Raw genomic sequence first — 21,249 nt, forward strand, 5'->3', positions numbered from 1 at the left:
GTTTCTAGGTATCAAGCTCCTTATAGCAGCCGCAAGTATGGACAAATGATCAGACATGATAAACACCACATGATAACAGCTGGTTTGCCCAATACAAAAAAAGTTATTGTCATCAGTAATGTAGGCTGGCTGAAGGCCCACATTGTGTCCCAATTTTTTGAAGAATGCATGTACTCCAGCTGTATGGGTTTTCTTGTGAAAGGCTGGGCACTCCTCTCCGTGTTAGAATTCGCCTTCTCCACAGTTTCTGATGAGATTGAGGGTATTGCAAGAAAGTGAGTTTCTTCAACATCTATGCTACATTGTTTAGGCCAGTGATTGTCAAACTTTTTATCCCTCAGGGACCGCTTTCCTTATTGCTTTCACTCCCAGTGAGTTATTATGTGTCCACTTTCAGAAGATCTTGAGCATTTTCTGGGAGGTATTCACAGTTTGAGGAGAGTCCTAGCTGGGTTTGATAAGCCAGCACAAACTGAAAGTCAGTCTAAAATATTCCCAATACTCTCCTTTGCCTACACATTCAGGAAGACTGGGAATGGCATGCAAGCTGTTTTTCTGGAAGGAATCTCTACTGCGACTAATCGAGCAAGTTTCTTTGGCGTCCCACTGGCAAGTTTCTCTGGCGTCCCACTGGCAAGTTTCTCTGGCGTCCCAGAGAAATGGTGTCAACACAGTTAGAAAGCCACTAGATTAGGCTGAGAGAGGCTTGCTATTTGGATCTCTAACCAAAGATTTTCCAAAAACTTCTGGCTGCAGCATTTTGTCTGAATTTTTTAATTTTGGAAGATGTAAGAAGCTGTGGCTATGGATTTACAATGCTGATTTCACCTGTTTCAGAGATGTGAACACTGCCGTGATGGAACTCCTGATCATGGCATATGCACTGAAGACATCCTGTGCCAAAAATATCATCGGGGTCATTCCCTACTTCCCCTACAGCAAGCAAAGCAAAATGAGGAAGAGAGGCTCAATAGTCTGTAAACTCCTTGCGTCCATGTTGGCCAGAGCAGGTGAGTGGGCTCATCAGAGGCGACAAGATGTTAATTTCCTTATTTGTGAACAGTAATGGCTGAGCTTGTTATGATGGGGAAATGCAGGATGCCTTGATTAACACCCCAGTGGGGCCCTTGGGAACCAGACAATAAAATCTTCTTGTTACTGCCAGAGATTAAATATTTCCCCTTTTATGGAAACGCATGGGTAGATTAGAGTTCTTTACCTAAGTACCTACTTGTTCAACCACACATATAACAAATCACTTAATCAGGCTAAATAGGTAGCAGGCAGGGGAGAGGGGAGTGTATAGCTTCTTAACACATGCTTCTAAGTACTCTGGTAGTGACTCAAACCAGTGACAGGAAGGGAAGTGCAGATACGTTTCAATGGAGCAGAATTTTGCTTGAGTGATAGGAAGGAGGGTACTAGTAGGTTGAAGCCTTCTGTCACACTGATTTCTACCACACCTCAGGTACTTACAGGTGAGGAGAGCGGGGAGAGGGCACAGGACCAGGACAGAGCTGCCCCTGAAGGAAGCAAATGGCAAAAGATAAGCATCTTCTGCCAAGTATAAATTTAATGGCAAGTATAAATTTTATACTTGTAGAATGTACAAGGAACAGCTGAATATTTGGGACAGTCCTCAGGATCCTTTCAGTGGTTTCTGCCCCAAACTTAAAATTTTACACATCATTTATTGTGTGCTCTATTTCTATGTTTTGTTCACCGCCCTGAGCCCTTCGGGGGAGGGCGGTTTATAAATACAATTAACAACCACCACCACCACCACCACCACCACCACCACCACCACCACCATCATAGTGATGGCATGATGCAAAAAAGTAGGAATATCTATTTGCTAGCTAAAATAGGAGTCTAGTAGCATCTTAAAGACTTTATAAAATCTCAGGATAAGCTGTTGTGGACTACAGCCCCAAACTAGTAAATTGCAATTGCCGGCTTTCTGGCAAATACCAAATAATCTAGAACTGTATTAAAGATAATTGCAGCATTCTGTGTAAACATGAATGAAAAGTGCACTGAGATATTCCAACTGTAAATTCAGCACATCGTTGTTTGTCCCCAAGTATACTTGAATGGAAATCTAAAAGTGAAAGAAAGAGCCTTGCTGCTCTAGGTTAATGGCATGTGACAAAGTGTGCACTTCAGGGCGCTCTAGCCTTTGAAGACTTCCCTGTGTCTGCTTCCTAAATTTTCTTCAGGTCCCCCTGCCCCCCTCCTCCCCGCCACACATACACTCTACAAACCCTGCTTGTCTGGGAAGTGTCATTGCATAAAGCAGTCCTGAGATAATCCTAACAACCAGCTATAGCTGTTAACAGCCATTAAGAAATGTCCAAATCCATCATGACAGAACCATTCAAAGCTCTGGGGCAGCGATTTCCCAGCCGTACAGTTCTTTCAGACCTTTGCAATCAGTAGTGCTTAAAGTCATATCATTGCTTGTAAAAATTGCATGTTGTCAATTGTGTTGTGTTTAACTCATACTGTATAACCTTAATGTACTACTCATTTAAATATCTAAATCCCACTTTTCCCCATAAAAATCTAATAAATGACTCATATGGCTTTATTTTTCCACTTTGGTGAAAGTAAATTACATTTTACAGTAATGGGAAGTATCTGTAGCAAAGACAAGTTGCATGTCTCGGCTGAAGTGCTATTGCTGCAAGTTGGTATTGGGAGTTAGTAGTTCAGTAAAACTATGCCAGAGAGCCAGACCGTAGGTAGTTCAGTAGAAGGGATTATGTTTTCTGTTGCTATTATGTTTTCTAAAACATCCTCTCTAGACTTTATTTATGAGCTCACTCACACGTATATATTGATTTCTTTTTTACTGCTGATGAAGCTTTGAGCTTCCAAAGATCAAAAACACCAAATAGAACCTTTCTGGTCTCAAACATAATTCTTTTCAGTGGGCAGCCCCATCCAAAGGGGTGGCCTGAAAGAGCTCCAGGGAATGGCACGGCCTTGCCCTGGTGCGTTTTCCCTCCCTGGGGCACTTATCCCGGCGGAGGGGGCAGACGCGCCAGCGGCCATGTGTTCCACAGCCCCACAACAACAACATCTGAAAGTTCAGGCTGTGGTGGGGCTGTGTGCTGGCGTCCTGCTCAGGCACCAATGGGGGGGAGGTTCCCTCCTGGGGTTTAGGGCCAGTTGTGTGGCGCACTCCCCCTCAGACATACTCTACACTTTCTATGACATACATCCATTCAGCCCTGTGGGGCTTTTCAGCGGTAGGGAGATCTAGGGCTTTCCCCTGCTCTCCACACTGCCAAAAAGCCCTTTTGGGGGTGGCAGGGCGGTGCTGCATTGGTGCCGTGGCCCACCACCTCCAGGTTTGGATGGGGCTCACGGTTGGTTTACATATCCACTGGCAAGTCATCAAATATTGAGTGATCAAATAATGACTTTTTTCCAAGTATTGTTAAGTGAACCTATTCAGAAATCAAATGCATTTTACTCTGGTGTAATTAAAAAAACACTATAGAACAAAGCATGTAACAGTTGAAATACATGTTTTTAGACTACTTAATCTAACTTGTCAGATTTACCTGCTTTAAAATTGGCACACACACATCCAGCAAATTGGCCATTACCTCTCTTATGCCTATAGCAATCTTGTCATACTTTCTTCACATTATGAGAAAACAAGTGTAGCATAAATACCATGTTACAGAGCTGAATCAAATGCCTGTCCAGGTATAATTTGGAAGGCCAGAAGGCGAAAAAGCAGCCGCCATGCACTGAGAACATCTTCCCTAAGTACATTTATAAAACACTATGTCAACTGATATTTGCATTGCCTTTAAAAATTGCTGTGAATTGCAATAGTTTTGACTATAAAGCTGGTAAAATACAACAAATGAAATAAAACCCATGTGGTTAAGCAGCTAGAGTATCAGTCTTGGACATGTTATATCAGGGAGAGCCAAGATGTCCTCCTATCCCCCCGGAGAAGGACCCTTCACAGTGAGTATCCAATGGTTCGTTCTCCTGGAGGCACAGGACATCTTGATGGGGCCTCCTAGAGTGAAGGAGGGAAGAGGAGGGAGTGGGGGGGTGGCATGCAAGGGAGGGGAAGGAGGGGGCCCAGCATCTGGACATGGCCCACCCACCCTAGCAAAGGGAGGGAGGGGTGGCATGTAAGGGAGAGGGGGAGGGGCCCCAGCATCTGGACATAGCCCACTCAGTGGAGGGAGGGGGGTGGCATGCAAGGGGAAGAAGGGGTGACCTGCAAGGGAGGGAAGGGGCATATTGCCCCTCCCCCCTCCATTCACTCTCTTTTTCCACTAAGGTGGGTGGACTGTGAAAGGCCAGAATTACTCCCCCTTGACTATGAAACTCACTGGGCCATTTGCTGTGTTTCTCCTAACCCATCTCACAGGGCAGCTGTGAGGTAAAGGTCTGGGCACACACCCCTCCCCTCCCCTCCTTCTTAAAGGGTAGGATAAAATTTTGACAGCAAGTGGCAGCTTGTCCTCTCCTGCACTTGTGAGCCAGACCTGTACCTGAAAACTAGAAGTTTGTTAGAAGCAGAGCAACTGAGGTAACTGACAAGGGTAGCAAGGAGAGTTCATAGAAAAAAACATTGTTTCGGGCTTTTTGGACCCCAATACTGGTCTGTATCTTCAAAGAGAAATAGTTGCCTTGCTTAAATAGCGCATGAAAATATTGGCAAATGTACTGTTATTGAGACTTGTGTTTAATCTGCTGTTTTTCACAAATGAGGAAAATATTTGAATAGTCAAAAGGCCAGTATGAGGCAACATTCTGTGAAGCTAAAGTTCAACAGGGTTTGTAACGTACAAGACTGTGCAGCAGGAATCCTGGTAGATTACCCCAGCCTTCAGAAATCATGTGTCTGTCAGCAATTAACTACAGCCGTTTTATGAGTGAGGTTTAAACCCACCTTGCTAAGAGCATGATTGGATGCTTTCATGCAATTAAGATCTCACTTTTTTTCCTTCCTTTAGGTTTAACTCACATCATCACTATGGATCTTCATCAAAAAGAAATCCAGGGCTTTTTCAGCTTTCCTGTTGATAATTTGAGGGCATCACCTTTCTTGCTTCAGTATATACAGGAAGAGGTGAAGTTATTTTGATTCACCAACATTTGGGCAGCATATACTCATAGCTAGAGTAATTCTGGCCTTTATTTTCTCCACAGTGAAAGTGACTGCATTTAGTCAGAAAAATATCCCTAAATATTCTCCTTTTGTTCTGTCACGCAGCCCTCTTCCCCCGTTTTGGTTTTAAGTTTTAACATACCTATAGGTGTATTCTGAAATTAGTAGTGAGAACAAAGGGGGAACAAGTGCTGTTTTTTTTTAAAAAAAAAAATGAGATATGAAGAAAAGCAAAATGTTTTTGGCTCATCCCTGGTAGCTCTTTGGGCATTGCTTTGCTAGACCTGCTGGTCATTGTGTTTCTGTCACACTGGATTGTTAGTCTGTCTGACAGTAAATATTTCTAAAGATTTATACAATCTGAAGAGAAACCAGAGTATATTTCTAAAGAAAACTCTGAACTGGGGAATTTGTCTGAAGCAAAAAATTCCAGCTAGAATTCGAAGTGGAAAACATCTGCCACTTTCAAGGAGAGTGCTGAGTTTATAACTGGGGATGCCTTCTGAGACTGAACTGTTATTACCCTCTAAAATCTCATTAAGAGTAGTGAGCCTGAAAGGGGGAGGGCTGGCATATTACGTCTCTTAAATAAATAAATACAAATAAACATGTGTAGTCCAGTTGTAAGGAAATCTGGGATCTTCAAGAACAAAAGTTCAGTGCTGTTTGATCACGTAATCCCTTCTCCAGAAACATGGAAGGATGCACATAAATCTTTTCTGTGTGAAGGTATGCACAGAGAAATTATACACAGTATTTTGTGTGTGCTTGTAAGCTTTCTATTCCAAGCAACAGCTTCCCCATAGGAAACGCAACGCACTCCTTCACCATACCTATGAAGCATATGAATCACATAGAATAAAAATGCTTCTGCTGTGAGGTACTCAAATGGGTTATACCAATACGTGTATCCTTCAGCATTGAATTCAGCAAGGAGAGAAGCGTCTTAAACAGAATGATGCTTATTGCTATTTTAATATCAGTTTGGCTTTCTTTACTATACCATGAATGTTTTGTGCAGAGTAGTGACTTAATTCAAGTTAATCAGTTACGCTGGTTTAACATGGGATAACTCTTCTTTTTAATCTAGATTCCTGATTACAGAAATGCAGTAATTGTAGCCAAGTCTCCTGATGCTGCTAAGAGGTAACTTTATTTTGACATAATATACTTAACCTGCAGTCATAAATGGACATACCCTCTGGAATGAAACACTGAAAATATTTCTTCCCTTTACTCCACATTTTCATTTGATAACTTGAGTTCACTGTGGTTCATGTAACGATAGATATTTTCACATCATCAACACAGAGCAAAAGAGCAAAGGGTGGAATTGGAATATCAACACAATTTGTTTTGATATTGCAGTTAAATATAAGCCTGAAAGCCATGCAAAGTGTCTATTAAATAATGCGTTTACACTTTCAAAATAAGAAGCATATGGCAGTGACAAAAAAGAAGTCATTGAAGATTCACGTGCTAAAAGAAAATTTCATGCACAGTGAAAAGAAAAAATGATCTGTTACAATCTGTTATTGGTTTGAAATGCTTAGAAGTCCAGCAACTCTTCTCCTGAGCAGAAGTATGTGTGACTGAAGGTGAGGAGGCCCCGTGTCCCATTAATCTGCCTCTTGGGTTTATGCAGGGCCCAGTCTTACGCTGAACGGCTGCGGCTAGGACTGGCCGTCATCCACGGGGAAGCTCAGTGCACTGAACAAGACATGGATGATGGACGTCATTCTCCCCCAACAGTAAAGAACCCCACACTGCACACTGGCTTGGAGCTGCCATGTAAGTTGTAGGGTTTTTTGTTTGTATTTTGTTTGGCACTTATTTGAGCAAGGTTCTTCCTCACCCAAAAATGCAGATGCATTAATGAATTGCAAAGACAGGCCTTATTGCAATGCAGGCCTTATAAAAGTTTCGTAGGGTTTTTTTCTTTAACTGAAATCAATGAAAACTTTAGTTTTCCTTCTTTAAAACAAATAATGGTTACATGAGGTTACCGTTCTTATTTCTAAAGCAAATAGAACAATGTTTGGCAATGACTTCCAGCTGAGGTAATCCTCCCCTTGCTTCATTTTACTTACCCCTACTTTCTCCTTCAATTAAGGTTTCTGTCAGCCTCACTTTATCTCATTCTTATACAGCTGTGACTAAATAAGTGTCTGACTCCCTTTTTGGTTTCCCAACATCTTCTACATTATCCTCCTTTCCTTTTGCCAGTTTAAGTATTTATGTAACACAAGGTTGGGCTCAAACAGAAATGTTTTCCAGATTGTCTGAACTGTTAACTTCCAACTTCTTCCCTCCCCCAACTTTTTTTCTCTCTGTTCTCTCTCTCACTAATTACGCCTCCTGTTTGAGAGTTATCTTTTCCTAAGCTCTACCCCTCTATTCTCTCTACTGCCAGCCAATCACATCTCTCTCTTCCCCCCTTTCTTCTGCAACATACCTCTCAATTATAGAAACCCACACACAACACTTTGAACTGTGATGGTTCTGCTCTTTCAGTTAGAGGCTTAATGCGTGCAATTGGACAGCCAAAGCTTTTCATAGCATGGAGGTAAATAGCATCCAACTAAACCTCTGCTAAAGGAATAGAACATTTTTCTCCAGCCAGTTGGCAGCCTTACCTTCAGAATTAAAGTGTTGCAATACTTTGTCAATAAGAGCATGTTAAAGCTGTACTTTGTGTAATCTGTCGTGGAGGCTAGGTGAAATAAGTTTACATCAGTGTGTGCATTTTAGAAAAACTATGCATCATGTATATGTGCCCTTCATGTGCTGTAAATGAATAGTGCAGTAAACTTGTGGGTCTAAATTATTTTTTCTTTAGTGATGATGGCCAAAGAGAAACCACCAATAACAGTAGTTGGAGACGTCGGAGGTAGAATTGCCATAATTGTGGTAAGAAACCAAGTGCAGTAGGGTGAATGGGATCTTCCTCGGTTTTTCCTCCCCTCTAATATTTATGTACAGATTTCAGTCCTGGTCAGGAAGGCTTAAGCTGACTGTTGTATTCTGAAAGTATCTTTTTATAATCAAATAGGGATGTTGTACTCCAGTATGAAGTATTCACTATAGTATATGGAAAGGGGGATATGGCTCAGTGATGGATCATCTCTTTTGCATGCGTAAGATCTCTGTTTCATTTCCGGTATCTTGACTTTGAATGATCAGAAAGTAGGCAGTGGCCGATTACGCACAAGGTGTTCGCTGCATGGTGGAGGCGAATGTCCACCGCAGCAAGATTTCTTGTACTTGCATATTTCCTCACTTTCCACTCTCTCCATGGCAAGCAAATCCACTTTTTAGCACGATTTTAATTTTGCTTCGTTGCCAGGGCAGGACAGATTTGCCAGTGGGCACAGCTTTGCCCCAGATATCTTCCCTCCGTCTGCAGCCAACCTGACTAGTCTTACCCCCACCCCATTCCCTTGTGCTGCTTTGCACGCTTCCCCCTTGCCCTCCTCCCTGTTGCCGACTACTTCCCGCTTCTTGTCCTGCCGTATCCTTTCTCTTGCTCATGGCCTTCCCACTCCTGCATATCTTTAGTTTTTTAAAAAAATATTTAAGCAACTATATTTACAGATCAAATTGATACTAACACTAAAAGAATGTAAACATAATGAGACAAGTCTTATCTGGTCCACACACCTGATTTGACCCTGCATTTGATCAACACAGACTGGGACATCTCCAGCCTCACTGTTTTATACACAAGCAATCAGTGATTCTAGACCACGCCAGGAAAAGCCAGTGGGTTTACAGCACCTCAGGAGATGGACGATCATGAACCTGAGGAGCTCAGCAGACTGAGCTTCACGCTGTCCTTTTGCAGTCTGCACGCTGCCACTACTCCCCCCTCACTTCCCACCATAAAAGACGATCAGTGTTTGGCAAAGTGTGCGGATGCTGTATTCAAGATTTTTCTTTAATAGTTCACCTTTTAAAAGTCTATTTCAATAGATGGATCTATCAATAGATTGGCAGATTGATATATCAATCTGTTGATAAGATTAACAAAAAAAATTAAAGATTACAGTGGAATCTTGGTTTTCATTGCCTTCGGTTTTGAACAGTTTTGGTTTTCATCGATTTTTTCAGTGAAAAATTTGTCTATGTTTTTATTGATTTGCCTTGGTTTTCATCAATTTGCAGTAAGGTGCAGGGGTTTGTGGAGAAAAATCACCCGGACAAAGCTGTTGCAGGCCGTGTCTGCAACTAGTGTAATGACAATGTCTTGCCCCATTTCAGACAAATCTTAAAGAGGCGTCAGAAACAGACCTCTTTGGTCAGCTTTCTGGTGCGACATTGGTCCACTGGCTCTGAAGCTGGTCCTAGTGTTATTGTTTGTTACTGTTTTCAGCATTAAACACTATGTTTATTCCTCAAAAAATGTGGTTTTGGTATGTTTTTTGGAGTGCCTAGAACGGATTAATTGGATTACATTGATTCCTATGGAAAAGTTTGCCTCTGTTTTCATCGGTTTCGGTTTTCATCGATTCTTTTCGGACGGATTACCAATGAAAACCGAGGTTCCACTGTATATTAAAAATTAAAGTACACATGAGCAATAGAGAACCCGTGAAACACCACCACCACCACCACCACCACCACCACCACCACCACCACCACCTCAGACACAAGCAAAAAGCCAGCTCATGGGTATTGCCTGCCCTGCTGCAAACAGGGCAGGGTACTAATGGCAAACATGTCATGGAACAAAAACTCCACGGCCAGTTCTCTTTGAAGTCACAGGAACATCCCCATGCGTCATCAGCCAATGGGAAGACCTGAGACTTTGGAGAACCACTGCCAGTGAGGTGTCAAACTCACGGCCCTCCAGATGTTATGGATTACCGTTCCCAACATGATGGGAACTGTAGTCCATAACATCTGGAGGGCCACGAGTTTGACACCTGTGTTAACTCAGCTTGATGGGCCAGTGGTCTGACTTTGTATAAGGCAACTTCTTGTGTATGCTGTGATGTGGATTCCTGAAATTATCCAAGTAGGGTGGTTGCTGTTTTTTTAAAAAGCAAAGACTGCTGTGTGTGTTGTTAAAATCGTATGCACATTGATCTTCTAAGCAGGAGTCCGGATATGGTAGTCATTTCAAGGAAAAATGCTTTAAGAAAAAAGGGCTCAGCTAGCTGTAGTCATTTAACACGCTTAGTGTGAGTTTGCACCATGTCACAGAACTCCATATAGCCCTGAACAACCTTGCTCTACTATGCTTCTCCATCTGGTGGCATCTTCTAACTATATTTCAGCATTTTTCATAGCCCAGAATCGTACAGCACTTAAGCACATACTGTTTGGCCACTAGTCCCACAGGGCTGTCTGGAACTAGTGTGGGGAGCCAGTGCATGATGTGAGGTCCCACAGACAGCAAAAAGGGAAAAGATGTCTGCATTTCCACAGGAAATTTTGTCAGATCCCAGTTTTGCTCTCCAGGCGCACCACAGTGCAACAAAGAACATAGGAAGCTGCTTTCAACAGCAAAGTACCGCCAAAGACATTTTTGTGTTTTGAAATATCAAGAATTGTAATCATAATTAGCGGTGTCCCAGAAAAATGTTTTCATTACTATTTTATAAACGCTATTTTTTCACTGCTAAAAAGACATTTTTGGAATGGTTTGCCTCATATATATATAACATTTGGTAGAAGAATAGATTTTATCAGGCAAGTAACTTAACAATTGAAAGTGTAATATAAAATGTCTGATGACAGCATTCCAGAATTTTTCATCTGTACTTCTAAACAGACACTGAAGTATCTTCAGGTGATTCTTGAGCAGTGGAGGTGATCAACAGTTGTCAGGCAAGAGAACAGTTCTAAGTTGGCAGTGACTTCAAAATTCTAACTGGGATTTCCTTTGCTTCTCAGGATGACATCATTGACGATGTGGAAAGCTTTGTGGCAGCTGCAGAGATTCTGAAAGAGCGTGGGGCTTACAAGATTTTTATCATGGCTACTCACGGGCTCCTGTCAGCAGATGCTCCACGCCTAATTGAGGAGTCCTCCATTGACGAGGCAGGTCCTGATAGACTATGTAGACCAGGGGTCTGCAACCTGCAGCTCTCCAGATGTTCATGATTCCCATCAGCCCCTACCAGCATGATTCAGTTATATCAATAGAAACAACCTTGACTGATTTCTACTTCCATGCATTTCTTTGTCCTTTCCATATAGCAGTGGTTCCCAACCTGGGGTACATGTACCCCCAACAGTATGCCCCACAGCATTTTGGGGTGCATGAAAAAAAATTATGTAATGGGCTTGCTAATATGGAGGTACAATTTTAGGGAAATGGGTTGCCAAGGGATTTGCAAGTGAAATAAGATTGCGAATTATTGCTATAGAGTATTATTGCAGCACAGGGATAGTAAAAGTTCAAATACTTATGGTGGGTTGGGGGGTGGGTGGGTGGGTAGTTCTGTGGAAACTTCTCTCCCATAACGCTTTTAAAAAGGGCCGGAACACATTATATTTGGCCTGTGCAGAATCACTCATTACTAGACTGTCCCTTTTAGCTTTCTTTCTGGTTCTTGCAGCATTTGCATTTGACTCATCCCAAAAGTTAGGGCTAACATTCCCTAAGAAATCTGAAAAACTGGCTGCAACCTCGCTTTCTGTCTTAATGACAGGCACAATCCGGTGGCCAGCAGAAACAACTGAAAACTACTGGTTTTATTATTACTTTTGAAAAGGCAGATTATATTAAATCTGAGTAGCTGTTTCAGCCCGGCTTCTAATATTTTTTCCTTTCCTTTATCTCACTAGGTTGTGGTCACCAATACAGTTCCTCACGAAGTACAGAAACTGCAGTGTCCCAAGATAAAGACTGTAGATATCAGCTTGATCCTGTCTGAAGCCATCCGTCGGATCCACAATGGGGAATCTATGGCTTACCTATTCCGCAACATCACTGTTGATGATTAGATTTTTTTCTTCTTCTCACTCCTCCTGTCTGGTTTCCTTAAATAGAAGGGAGAATGGAAATGTGCATGAAACAGCAGTGCCATAAAGTTGACAGTATACAATTTTAGAGGTCTTATAAGGGGGTTGGGTGTTAAGAGACTGTCGTCATGAGCCCAGAGCAACTATTAAGAGTTTCACTGATCCAGCAGCCTCTTTTTGGAGGCTGAACTAGATCTGGATGCATCAGGCTTTGAAGTCTATTTAAAATTGCTTTGAAAGAGACTAGTGGTGCCTCTTGATTGTATCATTAGAGGGAAATTGGGAGTGAACTTGATGGCTTGCTGAGATTTGGCTTCCCCTGCAAATTCTCTAAGAACAAGCGCTGTCAAGCAACTTGGTGGGTAGCAGGTTTCTTTTCGTACCTCTAGTGCCAGCAAAAGGCCCCTCTTGTCAACCTGGGATCCTTTTATAATCTAATGAATGCAGCAGAGCTTCCTTTTGTGAAAATCATCTACAATTTAGATTCATTTCATGGCAGCTTAGGCAATGTCATCAGCAATAACGTAGCATGATGCTAAGTGACTCCAAGGTGGTGGTAGAAAATAGAATGTACCTTCTGTCATTTTGTGGAACCCTTGGTTCTAATCCCTCCTAGCTGGCAAGCACCTATTTACCTACCGTTTGCAGGTAAACTGTGAACGATGAAGTTCAGATTGACAAGGTCTGTTTCAGATGGTTTGCTGCATTCAGGGTTGAAATGTGCCGGCCAAAAAGTATAGAGACAGCCATGTTATACAAAACTGTATCTAATGCTTCCGCTGCTGAAGAATTAACCTAGAGAAAGTACTTTTGGGAATCAGTTAAATGATAAGAGATTGTGTTATACTGCTGTGTTAACACAGAGGTATTTACTTGTCTTATTCAGTCTGCTTCCTAATGCAATGGCTCTTAACATGCTATCAGAAAGGCTACAGAAATTCATGTCTCTCTGGAAATCTCCATTAGATTATAGCTTCTGGCTTGGAAGGGTAACTACTTACCCCCTTGTGTTTTCAATACCTTCTGGAATGCCAGGGTCCCACAAATAAGGTTCCAGCAGAGCACTTAGCAGATTTCCTCCGTGTTTGGCAATCATTCATTTCATTCCCATTCAAAGCAAAATGCAATTATCATGGATCATCAGGATTTCTAGTCATTTGTAAAACTACCAGGCAGTGAAAGTGTTTGACAGGTTCAGATACCCTGCACAAATTCTTTTAAATCCCCAGACCCTTTGGCTGACCGCTTTTTATCATCAACATTGTTCACAAAGCCACCTGACAGAAAGTCCATTCTACTTTATCATTCTGTGAAAATCAAAAATGGTAATTGTTGCCCGTCTGCGTCTACTACAGGCCTAAGGCCAGTGGATGCAAAGATGGCAGAGCTTTCCTCGCCGACCTAAGTGGTAACAGCCATTTGAAGGTAGAACTGGTTGACTGAGGCAAGATAAAGCAAAGGGGATGCTGCTGCTGCTGCTGCTGCTGCTGCTGCCCATTGTACCGGTCTGTCAAATCCCATTGAGAGGTGTAACCCAGTCCAACTTGCTCAGTTCCTTTTCTCTGCAGTGGTTTTGACTTGTTGAGCCCTGTCTCCTCAAACACTGCTGCTGCCTTTAGAGAGAGCTCAAAGTCCAGACTCAGAAAACCAAGCATCTCCATGAAATCCTTTTATGATCACCGATGCTTCCCTGTGATTGTGCTGCTGTGACCAAACTGTACGTGATGGAATTCCTCCTTTATAGAGTTGCACTGAAGGGCCAAAGGCAGATGTGGGGTGTCCCAGATCTACTAAACAGATGTTTCTCTGGCCATAGGTCTTCCAGTGTTCAGAGTTCCTTGCCTGGATCACTCCCCTTATTGTAACAAGTTTGCAGCTCCTTAATTGCCTTCAAGAAGTTTTCCTGCAGCCACCTTTCTTTTTGGTTTCTCTGTTCCATTAGATTTTGCTTTTCTGTCATACTGGTCTTCTTTCAGCCAATCCAGGCCGGGCTTGTTGCCCCTTTCAGTTTCCCAATGAGAGTGGCTTTGATCAATAACAGCAAATGTCTAAAAGAGGTGCATGAATCATGCATGCTCCTTTTGCAACATATTTTGATGGAAAGATTGGGCTGCTGTGAGGATCCCAGATGCCCGCTGCAGTTGTGGACTCTGCCTTGAAGCATGGAGAGAAAATATGCAGTTTGCTCCTGCATCTTCTTTTTAGTACTTGTTGCCAGTTCCTGTTTTCATACTTGCCCTTATAGGTCTTCCTGTTGTTAGCTCCTGTGTCTTACTGACATTGGACTATTGACATATGTTGTTCCAAATTAAAATTAAATTTTATTCTGTTCTGATTGAATGTTTACACTTCAAATTGTTATCATCGTTGAGCATTCAGTATGGGAGACCATAAGGAAAAACTTCAGTATCTCTGCAGCTAAAACATTACTAAGGATCCCATAATATCACTCCAGCTCGGTTACTGTCAGAGGCTTCACTGTCACAGAGTGTTGTAGCATTGGCTATGGGATCTTGAAAATACTCCTGAGAACTGCATTGAAAGGAAGTGGAAGAAAAATAATTCAGTCCTAGGTGCATGACTAGGAAGTATGTTTGGTTTACCTCTACAGAAACAGTTTCATTCTGAGATCGCAGCAGAGCTATGATGGTGGTGGAATACTAAAACTGTAGTGGTACACCGGCTTTGCCGTTTGTTATTCTGAAACTAGCAGGTAGGCTTTTAAGTGCCTTGAATGTGGACAGAACTCTAATCCACATTGGTCATTGTTAAGAGTAGAGCCAGACATACTGTTTCTTTGCAGCTGTTAACTGGGAACAGTTTGTGGGGGGTGGTAGCTCTCTGCCTGCCTGAACTATATAATGTTCAAAACATGGAAGAGGACTTTGAGAGGATAACAAAGATAACGACTTTCTCCATTTATCATTGGAATGAGGAAGTTGTTCTTCAACTTCAGCCAGCATACTTTCTTTCCGCTTAAGCACATTTAAATATTTTTGATCATATTAAAGGACAAACAAGACGACTGTAGTTCTGGGAAATGCCTTCTCTATTCAGACAAGGTTCTCCAGTTTATCTGCGTGAGAATATATTGTGATTTAACTACTTTTCTGCCTCCAGCTATATAAGCCTGGACACAAGAACTCCTTCAATGAAGAAGGCCTTATTTACAGTATGAAGTCTTCCCAAATGATTTTCAACGTAAGCAATACCTTGGGATAGTAGTTTTATTGTAAATGCAGAATATTGGAGAGGCCATCACACTGATTTTTATCATCTTGGCTTGGAAGCTGCTAGTGTTAGTAGCAGAATGTAATTTAAAAGTAGCAGATTCTCCTGAAGTGTGGGCGAAGTTCCAAATGTGATGTCAGCATTGTTCTCAAGCAGTTCTGTGTTTGTGCAGCACGTTGGTTCCCAGTCGTACAGGGATCAAAACTGTCCATCTTTATGTTAGAGGGTAATTTTTTAATGTGTATATGTTCATTGTCGTCCTATTAGCTGAGAAGTAAAAAGGACTTCCATCTGCAGTCAAAACAGCGTAGGATCTGGATTTGTAAAGACTAGGATTGCTGCAAGGATCAAAGCAACATGGAAAGTGTCCAGGTGATTTTTGACACACCTAGTTCTTTTTTTAACAAATGGCTTTCTTCTTGGAATCACCTTGCCTTCAAGGGATTTCTGAACAGCACAGAAAAACAGCAGAATGCCCTGTTACACCATTATCTAAGCTGCAGGCAAGGAATGGCAGGTTTACTATTAAAACAGCAATACGATGGTGTGATTCTTTGTGGGTATCATGAGGAAATGTTTTCTTGTCTTTATTTAAAGTAGGTTTGTTCCTGTTAATAACCATCTGCCCAAGAATATGTTTTACTATTGCTTTGAAAACTTAGCTATGCGTGGATATTTTTCCTTTCCCCCTGTTTCTCCTCAACTCCCATTTTGCTGTGTTTTGCTGCACTTCATATCTACCTCTTTGTCAAGATACCAGGGTAGTACAGGAAATCCTTGGATTCATTCAGCTGCTGTCATTTTCTAATTGGACATGCTTTTATGCTAAAGCTGGGGGGGGAGGGGTGGTGTTCAATTGCTCTTTTGCCTTGGTACCTTGGAAAGCCAAAGTCACTTTGCCCTACCAGATGAATACTTCAAGAGCATAACAATGCAGAGTATAACCCAAGGTCATAAAATGGGTAAAAGAACAGCACTAGATAAATAACTCTGAAATCAGGAGATGTTTAGCAGCCTTTCTGCAGGATCAGGCGAAGCAGGCCGTCTTCTGCAGGGGTTTTTCTTTGCAACTTCGCATATTATTGTATTGAACTATGATTTTTGTGACGGTAACAGCACCCAGTCTGCATTTGATAGGTAGGGTGAATAACCTTGTGAGCTGCTGCTCTGTTTGAAGAAGAAATCCTGGCTGTATGCATACATTAGCATTATTCTTTAAAAACAACAACTAAAGACCAGCAAAATTATGAGATAAAAGGAGTAATTATTCTGCTCTTTGCTTTTTTGGTGGTGGGGGGGGGGAGTGTCTGCCAAGTACTCCAGAAGCAGATACTGTACACTAGAGCACAATTCTGGAGAATGTTCATAAATGTTTACGGCAACAAGAAATTAAAGGGGGTTCACAAAATTGGATGAGCACAGGGGAACTGTGGCATCAAACGGAACCTTAGGTGCCTGTTAACAATTTCTCCGTGCTCTGCTACAGTGAAATAGCAGTGGATGCTGTACTTAAATGCCAACTATCATTTTCTAAAGCATGAAATGCTGAATTAGGAGAGCCTCAAAATATATTATCCCCTATGATATAAGTGCAACCTTGATGTGAACTGTGCATTAGAAATGGGTAATGGGCACATTTGCACTGTACTTCAAAGATATTAAAATCTATGGGAATGTTGCCAGTAGTTGTAAGTTGTATTTTTATGCCCCTTCCCCGAGAAGCCCAAATTGTGCAAAAGGGCCTTTTCATTTACTTCAGGAAAAAAGGAAGTTGAGCTTAGTCACCATTTGTATTGTCCCAGATGTCCCAGCCAATTCTTGAGGCTTAATTAGAACCTGATTTACAATATGAGAAAAAATGGGGAGGTGATACTATCTTTACTCAGAGTCTTCAAAAAGTACCAGCCAGTGTTTCTTTTATGCATGCAAGGAAGGTTGATGTCTTCCAGCTCCAGTTTCCATGACATCTCAAAGGGGTATGTGTGAAGATTTCATCATAATGTACATATATATACACTTTTAATCTTCCAATCCAGTGTGAAGGAAGCTATACAACTTAGCCATCCACCATTCATTATGACTGCTTCTAGAGACTGTTCTCAACTGCTAAGATTACCACTAGGAATATAAAATGTTTGTAGAACAACAGAGTGACTAATAAATATGCAAATAAACACCTTGTCTTGTCAGCCTATGGATTGGGGCTCTGGCTATTGTTGATTTACGGTAATGAGTTCTGTCTTCTGAAGTCCTTATCTTTAAACTCATAAAGACTTACAGTGTTGGACCTGGGAAATATTGGTTCGCCCATCTAAGTTGGATTTTACAACTTCTTTCTCCATTACAAAAAGTCTGCTTCCACACAGCAACAATTGTCCGCATAGCTCTCAGGCTGCTTTCACACATGCAGAATAATGCACTTTCAGACCACTTTGCAGCTGGATTTTATTGTGCAAAATAGCAAACAATTGTGAAAATGAAATGAAAGTGCATTATTCTGCATGTGCGAAAGCAGCCTCAGTGCAACAGCTTACCTGCGCAACAGCTTCTCTTCCCTTCGTCCTCTATGACCACACTGGTCACTGCAGGGCTTTATTGAGGCATTTTAAAAAACTGGCAGTTGTTACATCATTGTAACAATTTATTACTTCTGCAGAGTTATCCAATTTTCACTTTAAAAAGAGTGTCATATATCTCTGCAAAGAAAAGGGCACAGGCTTGTTTTTAAAAATGAAAGCTGGGGACTCAGTGAAATGAGTAAACTATGGTAAGAGGTAATTACAATAATGCTATGCTATAGTAGTCTGCAGTTGTCAATTTTGTTAGCTTGAAAAAGCCCTCCAGTGACTGGTGAGAAATGGCAGCTGTGGGGAATGAGGCAAAGAAAATAGCACCAATGTGGACCTTTTACAAATGCAAACCCTCTCTTCCACATGACCTGCAAAATCATTCTGACCGTAATTTTCCCCAAAGGCTGTATTAAACCACTTTTAGGAAAGATTGCGACACAGCTCAGGAAACCCAGAAAGTAGACAATGAGCAAAAAACCCATCTGGCCCCACCCACTTTCTAAAACCACTTTGGCACCAGGTAAGGTGTCAGTGAGCACCATGGCACTCATGGGTATCACTCTGGACACCCTTGCTCTAACCTTCAGCCCTCCTGCCCCGTCTCTTTGTGCTGCATCACCCCAGCTTCCTCTTCAGCTGTTCTCAGTTCAGACACTGAAGGAGCGTGGGATTGCTATTGACTAGGCTGGCCTATGAAAACTATGAACATCAGTCACTCCCATTAGAGTATTTTCCCTGCCTCCACATAGAGGCTGCAGCAAGCTATTGATTTTATGCATGACAAGTGCTGACTAAACACTAACCACCTCCTGGGAATAATTTCCCATAACGAGGCTTAAAGAGATGAGGGTAATGGACTCTCTGACAAAGTATGATTAAATGCAAGATAAATGAGGTATTAGTGAGCTTCAGCAACACCAAGGTTTGGTGGGCTGTTAAGTAATTTCTCACTTCTTGTGACAAATTATTTTCTACACCTCTTAGCACGTGTTTTTTCACGCCTAATCTGCCAATCCTTCATGTCTTCTAGGATCTGCGATGGTTTCAAAAGAACAATGACTAGCAGAACTTGTAAAAAAACCCCTCCTTTTTGATCCTGGTACACAGATGTTACTGAAAAAGTGAAATGCCAATCTGGAAGTAACAGCACTCAATGTCTTACCTGATCTTCATTTTACAGAGGATATGCAGATCAGTTGACACCTTAGCCAGTACAAACACAGCTGGGGTTACTGGAGAATCTGGATGCAAAAAGGATGTGAATTCCAATGGCACTAAGAGTAAAGCTGAGGATCTCCCCTTTGATAAGATCAATCTATTTAATGATCAGACTGATGAAATCCTTCACAAAATCAAGCTTAACTCTACCACTAAATCTGTGGGGCTTACTCCTCAGTAGTAGCAGCAAACCTACAAGTCTAGGTACTTCCTTGGACAGTCTTATTATAGGCATCCGTATAGACCCCACTTTGCCCCATCTTCCCAACAGAAGCAGAGTCCCCTCTCTTTCAATCTGTCTGAGCAGCAGAAAAGATTCACTCCCTAGCAGAAAGGGAGAAAGCCTAACCACTCCCCTACCAGGGCCCAAATACAAGACTATATGGCACATTGTTTCTTGATAGATTGACCACCTTTGCTGTTAGTAAGGAGGCCATCACGTCTGAAAATAATAAAGTTTGGGTCTCATTAGGGTCTCACTTGTCTCATTAGTGATGTTTCCAGAGTCAGAATTTGCCTCGCACTGTCCTCCAGTTCTGTTGGTTCAGGAGGTTCCGTCCCTCCTCCAAAAAGGGGCCATATTCCCTGTTAAGGGATGTCATATAGGGGAACTGACCTCTTCCAGATTCTTTTTAATTGACAAGAAGAATGGAGGGAAAAGCTGATCCTCAATCTTAAGACATTAAACAAACACCTCAGAATTTTTTTTTTAAATGGGATGTTGTCTCTAACATCATCCTCTTTCTGAAACCATGAGTGTGCTTTGAATGAATGGTCTCATAGGGAAAGGGAGGTACTATTAGTCTCAAGGAAACAATCCACAAGGGATTCCTACACATACAAATCGAATAGGTTTACTTCATAGGCAAAGGGTAAATGTATTGCTCTAGAAATGTATATTAACTGAGGTCTTTGAATATTTGTTGTTATCTGAAGGATTCTGGACTATTGACTGCACCAATTTAAGTGCACTTATCTGATACATCAGCATTTCGCATTGGGTTTGGTTCACCAATCCTGTTTTTATTTAATAATTTATTTGTGTGTTTGTTTATTGGTCTTCTATGCGCCCTTCCCCAATGGGCTCAAGGCAGCTCACAACCTTTCCACAATACATGACCAAAATAATTTAAAACATAACCAATATAATATATTTCAAAACAATATGAATAACTTTAAAAGATGAAAAGCATTTAAAAATATTAAAACCTTCTAACATTATGGCACCAGGAAAGTAATATTAGGGGTGGGGGGCAGACTGATGGAAAACTGTAGCCACCTCAACCATATGCCTATGGAACAATTCTATCTTACAGGCCCTGCAGAACAGCATCAATTCCCACAGACCTTGGTCTCACTGGACAGAGCATTCCACAAGGTTGGGGGCAGGGCTGAAAAAGTTATGGCCCAGGTTGAAGATAGCCAGACATCTTTCCGACCAGAAAGTAGGTTTTCATATGCAGGGTGGAAATTTTGGGAGAGACATTTTGGGAGAGCCAGTCCCATAGGTACTTTGGCCCCAGACCAATTAGGTCTTTGAAGGTAAGGACTTTCAACCTGATCCAGTATTCCACATAGAGCCAAATATTAATATATTATATTAATTCTTAGTGCCTTGCAGCATGATGATGAGAAACTGATATTCCTGTATCAAGAACATCCATTCTATTAAAACTGTGAAGACATAACGGGTGACATGCAAACAGACCCTTTCATATTGCTAAAGAAACCTCAATAAATTGGTTTATTTTTACTAGGTCATATTTTATTTGTGAAATATATATGTGTATTTACAGTGTTAGAAGTTGTTTTGAATTTGCAGTAGACTAATACCAAGAAAGAGATGTAAGTTCATTCGTGTCTTGGAGGGGGCACTAAGGATGTGACCTGGGAGTCAAGGGGCGGCAGCCAAAAAAAGTTTGGGAACCACTAATCTAGCAGATGCAGTGATGGCTTTTTAAACTGTGGGCTCACCACTGCCTCCTTCAATTCCTCAGGGAAGGTCCCTGTACTTAGGGACAGGTTGATAATGTTCCCCAAGGAAGCCTGCACTGCATCCCCACTGGCTTCCACCAACCAAGATGAGGGCTTCACAACCCTCAGTATTCT

At 41.7% G+C, this 21,249-nt stretch overlaps 1 protein-coding gene across 5 annotated transcripts in view; it reads left to right on the forward strand.

Moving 5' to 3' along the window:
* PRPSAP1 (phosphoribosyl pyrophosphate synthetase associated protein 1) overlaps nt 1–17,526 on the forward strand; it is a 42,177-nt gene extending 24,651 nt beyond the window's left edge. For 4 of the 5 annotated variants that reach the window (XM_048488270.1, XM_048488271.1, XM_048488269.1 and 1 more), the window contains 7 exons: nt 838–1,010; nt 4,995–5,110; nt 6,240–6,295; nt 6,795–6,940; nt 7,989–8,059; nt 11,048–11,194; nt 11,945–17,526. In XM_048488270.1, coding sequence (XP_048344227.1) covers nt 838–1,010; nt 4,995–5,110; nt 6,240–6,295; nt 6,795–6,940; nt 7,989–8,059; nt 11,048–11,194; nt 11,945–12,103 — 868 coding nt within the window. In that variant the 3' untranslated portion in view covers nt 12,104–17,526. The remainder of the gene's footprint in view (nt 1–837; nt 1,011–4,994; nt 5,111–6,239; nt 6,296–6,794; nt 6,941–7,988; nt 8,060–11,047; nt 11,195–11,944) is intronic. The other variant, XR_007243806.1, reaches the window with a different exon arrangement.
* Nucleotides 17,527–21,249: the final 3,723 nt, after the last annotated feature.

The sequence above is a fragment of the Sphaerodactylus townsendi genome, linkage group LG03, assembly GCF_021028975.2.
Source record: "Sphaerodactylus townsendi isolate TG3544 linkage group LG03, MPM_Stown_v2.3, whole genome shotgun sequence".
NCBI lineage: Eukaryota > Metazoa > Chordata > Lepidosauria > Squamata > Sphaerodactylidae > Sphaerodactylus > Sphaerodactylus townsendi.